General features: G+C 30.9%; 1 protein-coding gene across 2 annotated transcripts in view; it reads left to right on the top strand.

The window, feature by feature from the left end:
- LOC106469269 (methenyltetrahydrofolate synthase domain-containing protein-like) overlaps nucleotides 1–11,514 on the top strand; it is a 45,634-nt gene that overhangs the window by 2,682 nt on the left and 31,438 nt on the right. The window contains exon 2 of one of the 2 annotated variants that reach the window (XM_013929755.2): nucleotides 3,492–3,605. The exons of the other annotated variant lie outside the window; for it this stretch is intronic. Within the exon in view, the coding sequence (XP_013785209.1) occupies nucleotides 3,492–3,605 (114 nt within the window). The remainder of the gene's footprint in view (nucleotides 1–3,491; nucleotides 3,606–11,514) is intronic. 2 annotated transcript variants of the gene reach the window in all.

Here is an 11,514-nt window from a genome sequence, read left to right as displayed (position 1 = left end):
CTCATACATCCTTTTTGATGACCTAATTTACTGTTTCACGAACTTTCTCACACTGACAATTTGTGTCTACAACCTTTTTGTTCAAGGTTCACACTTTTTTACCTCTCTAGCCTGCACACTTTTGTTATTTTTATATTCTTTTCTTTTCACTATATTTTTCTTTTTTGTTTAGTTTATTTACTATGATTTACTATATTTATACAATTTTTATAATTTTCTTTTTGATGTATGTTACTTCCCTTTTCTTATTTGTAGCTTAGGAACATGTTTTCGAACCTTTAAGCCACGTGTTACTTGTTCTTTCAACCTAACCCTTGTATTAACAGTTTCATTATCACTGGTATCCTGATGAAGGGCTGTTACCCTAAATATTATTTTTGAGTTTTGTTAATAAAATGATTTTAATTTGATTAGTTTTTCACCACTACTTTATATTCTATTTTGCATTTTGTTATTTCGTTGCCCATGCAATTATTTTATTATAACATTAATGCATACCTGTCAAATATTTGAAGTATTGTTACACTCTTAGTTGTGATTTGCTCTTTTTTTAAGCACGATGCAAGTGTCTGTTGTGGAAAAATAGCCATTTTCACAGTGTGCAACCAATAGGCACAATAATTCATATTGTATTGGTGATAGTACATCTGTAACTGATACATGTAAAATTAAAAATGATATCTCGAAAAAGTATGTGCTAGCTATCTGGAGCCCTGATTTATAACAGCGTATATTACAGATTGCTACACACAAAATTGTGCATACAAATCACAACAACTTTTGCCTGTATACAAAAGCTGGTGCACCATCTATTTGTTTTTACATGTCTGAGCTGGACACAATGATAAGAGTTCTCTTGCATCACAAGATAGTCATTGTCAGGTGAAGTTCTGTGATGATTTTTATCATGTATATAACCATAGTATCTGTTCTAGACAGGCAACTCAGTACTGAGAAGACTAGCCATGGGTTAGCCAGAACTGTGAACTGGATATCTTGAATTGGAGTGAGTGGGTAGCCTGTGTACACGGTTTTTATAATCATGTTTGTTCTCAGTGGTTTGGTGACTTATTTAATTTTTGGTTAACCATGCATATTTCTTAAAGCCCAAATGCAATATCTGGTATATTACAAATAAAGTACATAAATATTAATCTGATGCCAAGCTATTCTGGCTTGTATATTTGTGTTGTTTTTAATATTTTTTTAGCAATATTTTTTTATGCCTACATAAAATTAAGAACTTCTTGATTTAAATACTTTCCCTGCATAACTGTACCATATAATAGCTAACTTCCTTCCTTTCTATTGGAGAATGTATTTTGTTTTTGTTAAGTGTCTTATGAAAGATAAAACCAGACTGTTTTAGAACACTAAGTTTCTATTATTTGACTAAATAAAGTGAATACTATTGAGTGTATTTCATACAAATAATTTGAATGAATGTTTAACATCTTTTGTTATGATTTACCTTTTTTGTTTGTTTAGTTTTGGACAATTCTCTATAAATGTATATACTACATGTATTTTACCAAAACCAAGGAGAAGTATGTTCCTGTTAGTACTCCATTTGAAAATAGGGATGGACAAATCTCTGGCATTAATTATAACTTGTTACCTATTGTACTTGGTACAAAGTGCAGTGATTTACATTGATACATTTCTGGAAAAATATTTGTTGTCAGAATTCAGTACTTTATTCAAAAGTTTTCAGGAGCAGTAACCTTTAGGGTTTTACCTATATGCACAGTAAAAACTCAAGGAATCTTGAATTGCAGATCTTATTGAGATGGTTTGACATTCAAGAATTCTTGTGAAACAAGTATTTATTTTTTAGTGAACAGAGCTGCTACTCCAGAGCTTAAAATCAATGCTAACAAACAGCTGATTAGTGTTGCACTTTTGGTAGTGAAACTTATAAGGGATTGGAAAACATTGCTAATACACATTTCTGAAGAAAGATTTGAAGGTTCCTTTTTTTGAATATCAATACACCCATGATACATGAATTTCTGTCGTTTATAAGATTCTGAGTATAGAAGATTACTATAATTGTGATTAACAAGATTGTTCCTCTTGCTTGTACCATACCAGTTTTGTGACCCTAATTTGAGTTATATGACATACCCAAGCTGAGTATCAGGAAATGGGGATAGTGGTATCTATAATGCAGTTTTGTTGGCAGCATGGTTAGAAATACTATGCTCAAGTGGTTGTTCATTGGAGGTAATAATAAAATAGAAATAACATAAACTGTGGTTGTTTTTTTCCCACATTCCTCAAATTAACACAAATCTTAAACTTGTTGGTTTCTAATGCATTTTCAGCATTCAAACAGTAACTGTTTAATAATACTTTTGTTTTTTTAGTATAGCATAACCTTCAATAGTTGGGTATTGCAAACTTTGTTGATCTGGGCACCTAGGGCCTATATAGACCAGTCTCAGCTCAGATTGAACATCTTTTAACTTTTATAACATAATTAAAAATAAAAACTGTTACGCAGAATTAAAATGAGTTTTGATACTCAAATTTGTTTTGAAAAGAAAACATGACAAAAATTTATCCATATAAATAGAATATGTGTATATATTAACATGTAATACATGAAATAATTTATTGTGACTTAATGTTGCCAGTAGCAGTCCCAAAATTACTAGTGAGGAAAAAATAACAGCAACCATTTGCTTAGTGCCTTCAAAAGTTAAGATCAAGACCTGTGTAACTTGTATGCCTTTTTACCTTTCATTGTTTGGAGGTTTTACTAGTACTTTTAAAATGTTTGCTTGATAAGCACATGTTTGTTTTTATAAAAAGTTATTCAGGTGGGTATGCATGAAACCAGTTCTTAAGCCTATGACTTATAGATACATGAGTGTACTCACATTATTATTTTGTCGTCTTCTTAGTTTAAAACTGAAGGTTCAGTTGTATGTGTATTTATAGAGGTTTAGATGATGATAAAAAACGATTTTGCTTCTATGATGAAAGTGAACTAAAGAACAGGTAATAGAAATTCACTTAGCTCCTTGATATCACTGTGAATATTTCATACAGCTATCAGCTTAAGTTAAGTATCACATTTTATATTTACATGTATATGTACATTTTAACAACATTTTTCTAAAAAGCCTACAATACTTGTATAGAATGTGCTTCACCAGGCGAAAAGATGGGTACATGCAATTTTTCAAATAAAGTGTCTAGAACTTGACTTCAAAAATTTGTATTTCCATTGTGTTTAAGTCACAGGAGTACCTGAATTAAATACTCAAAGTTCTAATGCTCAAATGAATAAAAAAATTTCAACTTCAAATATTTTATTTAAGTGTTTATACTTACTCTGTTTTCTTTGTAAACCAGGCATCATTCTATAATGTTGGTCATCAGACTTTCTAAGTTAAAGGTCTACATGTTTTTATGTTTTTTGAATCATATTTTTGATATTGATATATATTGCTGTATGTGACTATAATTGAATTTTTTCCTAGGGAGCAAATCAGGCTGGTCTAAAAGTTCATACGTTGGAGGAATTTCGGAAAGCAAGAGTTATCAAAGTTAATCCGGATAAGCCACAGGAAGAAGTACGATTTTTAGCCCTTGAAGTAAGAATAATGGCTTACAGTATGTGTAATTTCTTTACAAGAAATCAGAGCTGAAAAGTTGATTTGGAGTAGCTTTGTGATTAAGTATAATTTTTATAATAAAGCAATCTCACAGTTTTATCAAGGACTTAGTTAACCCTATTGCTGTGGGTTTTCCTATGGTCAGACGTCAAAGGAGCATGTCATCATGTTTGTGTACTTTTATTCAAAATTTTATTGAACTACTATTTTATAAATGTATGTCAATAAGTTTCGTATCAAATTGTGGATTATAATTCAAATTTTAGTATTATACATTAGTTAATTTCTTAATTTAAAATTATATGTTAAAAAACAACTAAATATTGGTTTTTGTGTGTTAAATGGTATGTTGAATGCAGTTTTAATTGTTAAAGTTTGATGTTTGTGATGTCCAAATACAAAGTCTATAGTTACTTACAAATTAGCAAGATTGACAAGCTAGAATATGAAATAAGAACCTCCTACCTTTTTTATTTTTTGAGATAATACTATATTTGACAAATCAAACACAGTGTCCCCACCCACCTCTTCCATTTTTGGAAATACTTGCTTTTGTACACTCGCTTCATTCTATCAGGTGTTAATAACCAATAAAAAAGCTCAGAACTTCCCCCATGTGGTTTTCTCAGCCCCTTGAAGGTTGGAATTTCCCAAGATTATTTCTTTTGTTTCCAATCTCGGAAAGAAGGGGCAAGTGAAAATGTTGTTTGAAAATTATTTTTTACACCCAAATACAGTTTAGTCAGTAAGCCTGATAAATTACAGTAGAATTCTGCAATATTAGTGGAGTAATTTATAATTTTTTATTTAAAAGTGCATATATAAAACCTACAAAAGTTATTTTGTTTTTACATGTGCGAAATTCAGTAAGGCTTAGCATGCAAAATACAGCAAGCGAGTACAAACTTATTTACAATTGTAAGTTGTACAGATCATTGTTTTCTATATTTCTTTATTTACTGTTGTATGTTTTCAGAAAAATAACTGAAATTTAAGAACTTATGTGTAAATAGTAATAGTAATAGTATATATATATATATATATATGTGTATATAATGTATTATAACCGAAATGTAACTTTATTTTACAAAATACTGGTCCATTTGAACAAAGCCAAGCAAGATCACTTTGTAAAGACCAGTTTTATACTATTGGATATGGTAACATGAGTGCAAGTGCACCGTGTCATTGCAACTTCTGTAATGTTAGTCAGACATGGCTTCAATATCAATAAAATAAAAATAATAAATATATATATATAGATGTATAATGGTACGAGATTTAAGCTATTTAGATTAAACATTTTTGGTTTTGTGTTATAATATGTAATCATTCTAGAAATATATGTCTATTTCCTAATTTATTTTTGGTGGTTATGAGGTTGGTCAAATCAACTAAACCCATGCAGAAATACAATAGTGAAAATAACAGATAAAATATAAAGTTTTTTTTACTAAAAAAATTGTTTGATATTTAACTGGAGCTTATAGAGATTTTGCAAGTGAAACTTGACAATTTTCTGAGGCATAAAAGTATTTTTAATCTTAAAATCAAAATTACTTTGCATGTTGGATATTCAACATTCAGAAAGAAAATATGCACAAGCAAATGTTTAAAAAATCTGATGTTTTGTGCATGAAAGCCTTGTAATGTTTACTGATATTCTGCAAAATTTCATGCATACTGTATTAAGAATTATTGTGTGGAAATTATAACAAGCACAAAATGGTTACTAGGTTGGTCCCTGGAACCGAACCTGTAGTGAGAGAGTTAATGTCTGTTAGGATTTCTCACGCTAGAAAACTAAGCTGTTTGGAAGACAGATGTAGGAAATCATTTATCCCTTCAATATGGTATGTGTAAAGAATTAGTTATATTGCTCATCAGAGTGTTGAAAGTAATTTACCTGCAAGTTTTGTTTAAATGTATTGTATATGTAAAAGCTAAATTAATTAGGATCAAAATTTCTGAGTATCTTGTAAAGCCATTGGTTTATTGCTTAAAAACAAATGTATCGACTTTGACATGGCAAAATTGGCTATGATTTTAAGGGGAAGCTACATATTGGTTATAAAATGATTTTCATAAAATCTTTAATGTACACTAAACTGTCAAGTTTTGTGTGTTAAAACAAGAGATTTTGGTGCAATAACAAACAGTAAAAGTTTTTTGCTGTATTTATATGTTTATTAGGGTACTGATACTATAATGTATTAGATCATTTGAATAGATTTAACCATAATAAGGCAATAATTAAATATTAAAAATAAAATATTTCATTAAGAATATTTTTATACAAACATATAAAAATTAAGCCAGTTAAATTGTATGAAATGTATAACTCTTCAGACATGTATTTTAGTGTAACAATGATGGGTTTATACAAGGAATATATATATATATATATATATATACATATATGCAGCACAAAATTAAGTCCTATATAATATTGTCAGACAGGGGAACAGGAACTAGGAATTTTTATTAGAGGAATTGTAACTTAAACCATTCGTGTTACATCTCAACAAATGAAATAATTGGTGCTGATAGCAAAAAACTGAAGCACATGCTTTGAGGTATCAAATGAGTTCTTACATCTTTATGTAATAATCTGTATTGTTCTAGTCTATGATGCAATCAACATTAGACTATACCTCTACACCAATAGGAGGGTGATACAATATATTTGTGAGTGTTCTCCCCTTGAGCACTTATCCTTTTCCTTGGCACTACAATGTTTAGGCATCTTATTTTGTTTAACAAAGGACTTTTTTTAGCTTTGTCTAACTTTTAAATTAAAATTAATTTTCCTAAACCATAAAAGTTGAGAAAAATGTTCAGTTGACTACAGGTGATATAATTTTCTTGAAAGGAATACAGTGAAACTTCATTAATCCAAAAGCATTTGTGATGAAGTAGTTCTTTTGGATTATTGAGACATCCAGATAGTTGAATCAGTCACCTTGAATACAATGAACATCATTAAAAGAGTGCATTGTGAATTAATAAATGTAGGTGTACAAACTAATAAGACTGGGCATGCAACTTGTAAAAAGCAACTCTCTGTAAAATAAACTTGCAAATATTATTTTATTTCATCAGTAATTATACAACTTGTATAATTAAAGTGGCATGTTATGTCATTATCTCTGTATAAACCATTTTGTTCAAACCAGTGACTTTCTTATAGAATGCATAATACATATATTGCTTTTTTGAATAAACAAACATCACATTTTAATGATGCTGATATTTATACTGTGGTTTGACATGACTGCAGCATAAGTTGCTAGGGTGACCTCTCAATACCTGTTATAATTTATACATACATCTCTTTTGTGAAGGTTGTTCCCAGAAATACTGTCATAAAATCTGCACACTGTGAGTGAAGGTCATTCTCAGAAATAATGTAATGAACTGGTATACATTTTCAGTGTAGATGTTTTGTGGACAGTAATTAAAACCTCATTTCCTGTTCTTGTTGACCCCTATTTGACTCTTGTGGAGTCATGTACGGATTACTGAATCATGTATTTGTAGAAAATATATCTTCTTTTTTTTATAAGAAATAGTTGCTTTGATTCAAAACTTGAGTAAAAGGATTATTGATTAAATTTCCCATTGTGAAAATATGTCTACGTGAAAAATCATCCAGAATGCCCATTGTCATTAACCCTATAGTATGATTTAGGCAGAAGGCAATAATCAATCACAGTTTCATCAAAAAAGAAAAGGAAAAGATAAAAAAAAGAGAAATAATTGAATAATAATGCTTTCAATTAATTCAGTTTCATGGATGTTGGTGAATAAGAATTTATATCAACATTTCTGGAGCCTCTTGAAGTCCAGACACTTCTCAACAAGAGTTGTTATATTCTACTTCATTTGCAACTGGAAGTACTCTGGTGGTGAGCAGTGTTATCATTGTACATTAAGTGTTGGTTCTCTTCTAAGTTCTTTTATTTGGATCCAAGACTACAAACCTCCTGCTTCTGTTGCTTTTGCTGACTGCTATGTCTGTAGATTATTTTGACCAGCTTTTCCTGTAGCCTGCTTTTGCCTCTGGTAACCCCACTTTTGAAGTTCACCACTATGATAACTCAGGTATATGGTCTATTCTCTTGTTAAAGAGAATAGACCTTTTTAATGTTGCCTTCCATCAATTTTGTTACCTCTGGCTTCTATTGCCTTTGGCCATCAATATCCTCTGAATGACATCCTGCAGTGGAAATGTTGATGGTCCTACACTTTTAAGTCATGTTGCTTGCATCACATTGCAGTCTTACTAGCCTCTGGGTTTTGTCTCCTTCCATTTGACATTCTTCAATTTTTTCAGGAAACATGGGAACCAACCAAGTGGCCACTGTTGCCTCACAAGGAATACTTCTCTATCCCAAAACCTGCATCAGGTAGGAGATAACATAAAGTCTCCAGCCAGTCTGCCCCTACTCAATGCCACTGTTGAGATGGGATTTTCTGCAAGACTGGTTTGGTGGGGTGTGTGTTGTGTATAGTTTACCTTCCAAGCCGTACCAGACCAACAATAAATAAATAAAAAAGTGGCTAAATAATCATTCAAAGGGACAGCTTCTGCTGTCCATATTTGTGATAATCCATTGCATAGTCTGTCAGTGTGGGACTGTATGCAGATGAGATGATTTCTGTTCAGTAAATTCACCTTTTTAGTGTACTGCCTTATTCAAGTTCCTCCTTTCTGATATCTTTGAGTGGAGTGCAAGAACCTGTGTTTTCCTAGTATAAAACTATTGGGGTGGTTGATAGTGAAAGATTCTTTATGGGTTGGTGTAAACCCACTGGTGTGAGACTGAGGGAATGCACTTCTTGATTGGAAGTAGGGTATAGGTTGTGGCTATCCAGATGGGTCTTGAGTTCTTCTTGGAAGGTAATTCTGGGATGAGTTATTCCTGAACCTGCATATTTTTATAACTATTTCATATATGTATTTCTCAAATACTCTCTGGCTTGGCTATGCCCTAGCCACACTTCATTTATGTGGTTTGCTGGCCCCCAGAGATACATGGGGACAGTTGAACAGCTTTAACATTCTACCCACCTTTGCAACATTTTAACAAAAGCAAAAAAATACAGAAGTTTTTGGATAGATTATTTCTAATCAACCTCCTATTTTGGGCAAAGAGTAATTCCTGCTTTAGATGAATGTTGTCTATAACTGACTGTTGCTCCTACTAGGTCCCCACCCCCTTTAGTGGGAAACACATTTCATTTGTTTTTCCTTTTTGTCACTGTAATCTGTGGCAATGTCAGTAACATAGTCTGAAGTTAACATTTTCCTTCTCTAAAAAATGTATTTCGTATAGATGCTCTTCAAAGAACTTTCCACCCTACCTCCTCACTTTCAGTGTATTAATTGTCCTTGTCAAGAATGAGCTTTTGGTTTACACAAAATGCTCAAGAGAAAAAGTGCACAAAGGTGCTGTGTCCTACTCCTATTTGTGAAGGGTATAGTTTAATGGAGACTGTATCACAGACTAGTGCAGTTCAAGTTATTACATGCAGTGGTGAGAACTCATTCAATGGCTTGACACATGAACAAAATCTTTATAGAATCAGTGCTGAGGTGCTAGCTTTTTTTTTTGTGGAAAGATACCTATCTGAAATACATTATCAGGTAAGGAAAACTTTAACTTTTGAAAGTGTAAGATAGAAATGTTGTTTAACCCTAAGATTACAGTATGTGTTGAAAGGGTGTAATGTGTTACCACCAAAGTCACAATGAGATTAATCATACTATAACTAAATAATGTAGCATATCGTCATGACTATTAGTAAATATTACAAGGCGTACACAAAAGAAAGTTGCCCTTGAAATTATAGGCCATTTGTTCTTACTTCTGTAGTGAGAAAAATTTTAGATGGTCTAATAAAAGAAGCTTTACAAAACGACTTAGTGAAATATGGTATCATAATTGAAGGTGAACATTTTTTGAGGAAAATGTATTTCTGATAGATACCTCCTCACACCTTCCCAAACATCCTCCCCACTTTTTGTGCACTTTCTTCTTGCTTCATCTAAGAAGGAAGATATTTTGAGCATAAATGCTTAAGGGGAGTTACTGTTGCCCTTCTTTTGGTGAAGGGCTCTTGTTGCATGATGATATGATTATGCACAAGTGCAGCTCATGTTAACTGTCTCGATACAGGTAAGTCAAAGTGTGCATGTCATGACTTTTTAGAGTTATATTCAAAATTTAATTAATTAAACTACTTTAATATCATTGTATATTAATGTACCTGTCATCAAAACATAGTTAACAAATAAAATTTTAATAATATACAAGTTATTTTTTTTAATTTCATAAGTAAATATTTAAAATTCTCAATCTCCCCTAGTATGAGAATTGTGAAATATATTCTGTAGGTCTTCCCTCTTCTCTAATTTATTTATCGCCCATCTGAAAAGTATGGAATTCAGTATAAATTACATATTAGAATATAGATATTACTAAGACAAATCATATTTTTTTATAATTTTCAATCTATTTGTTTATGGAGTCATAAACTAGAAAACCACACACACACACTTGCCATGCCCACCTGTCACATCCTCTTTTTCACAAATTGCCAATAGTTCTCTTTAACATTTTATACAGTATTATTCATAACAAATAGAAAGCCAAAGTTTTAATTATAATATGACTTGTCATATTATGTTATTTTCTTTACAGGTCATTGTTTATTTTGTCATTCAGTTTCAAATTTATTCTCAGGAGAATTACAGGCTGGGTGGAATCCACCCGGCTCGTAACCACAAGAGTATCCATGAGAGTAATTATACTGTGAGTTCTCATAATGTAAGCACATCTTTATAAAATTTTTCAGGTTATTGGTAAACATTACAAGGTTTTAGTACACAAAATATCAGGTTTTTAAATTAAGTATTAAGATTTTTTAATTAAAGATTTTCTCGTAAACCTTTTTCTTTCTGAGTGTTGACTATCCAACATGCAAAGCAATTTTGATTTTAAGATTAACAATACTTTAATGCATTAGAACATTTTCAAATTTCACATGCGAAATCTTTATAATCTCCAGATAATTATCAAATTTTTTGTTTAAAAAACTATTTTATTTGTTATTTTCACTAGTGTATTTCTGTACTGGTTGGTTTGATATGACCAACTTCGTAACCTCAATAAAAAAATTAGGAAAAAATATAAATTATGCTTTTTCGTTCTAGAATGACTACAAATTATAACAAGAAAACACAAATTTTAGTCTAACTAGCTTAAATCTCATAACATTTTACAATTATATATATTTATTATTGTTGTTATATTGACCTTTCAACTGTGCATGGCTAACGATACAGAAGTTACAATGATGCAGTGTACGTGCACTCGTGTTACCATATCCAATAATATATAACTGACCTTTAGTCTTTAAAAAGTGACCTGTTTTAGTGAACTAGTATTTTGTAAAATACGGTCACATTACAACTATTATGCATTATATATTTATATACATTATTTCCATTTACAAATAAGCTCTTAAACTTATTTTTCTTAAAACATAAAACAGTAAATAAAGCAAACAATTATCTCTTCTAATTACACCCTTTGTACTCATCTGCTGCTTGTCATGGTTGCTAAGCCTTATGAAGTTTCCCATATGGAGGATGTAAAAATAATTTTTTTAGGTATTTATATATACATTCTAATTAACCAAAAAAACAAATTACTATATCAATACCATAGAATTCCCCTATAATTTATCAAGCGTACTAACTAAGCTGTATTTGGTTAAAAATAAAGAAATTTCGAGCTCACTAAAGTCTTACCTCATCGTTTGAAATCTTGTGTGAAAAGAATGAAATTAGCACAATAACACATCAAAATGTCTGAGAAAC

Source organism: Limulus polyphemus, unplaced genomic scaffold (assembly GCF_000517525.1).
Source record: "Limulus polyphemus unplaced genomic scaffold, Limulus_polyphemus-2.1.2 Scaffold3386, whole genome shotgun sequence".
In the NCBI taxonomy this organism is placed as follows: Eukaryota; Metazoa; Arthropoda; class Merostomata; order Xiphosura; family Limulidae; genus Limulus; species Limulus polyphemus.
This window is presented reverse-complemented; position numbering and strand designations above follow the sequence as displayed.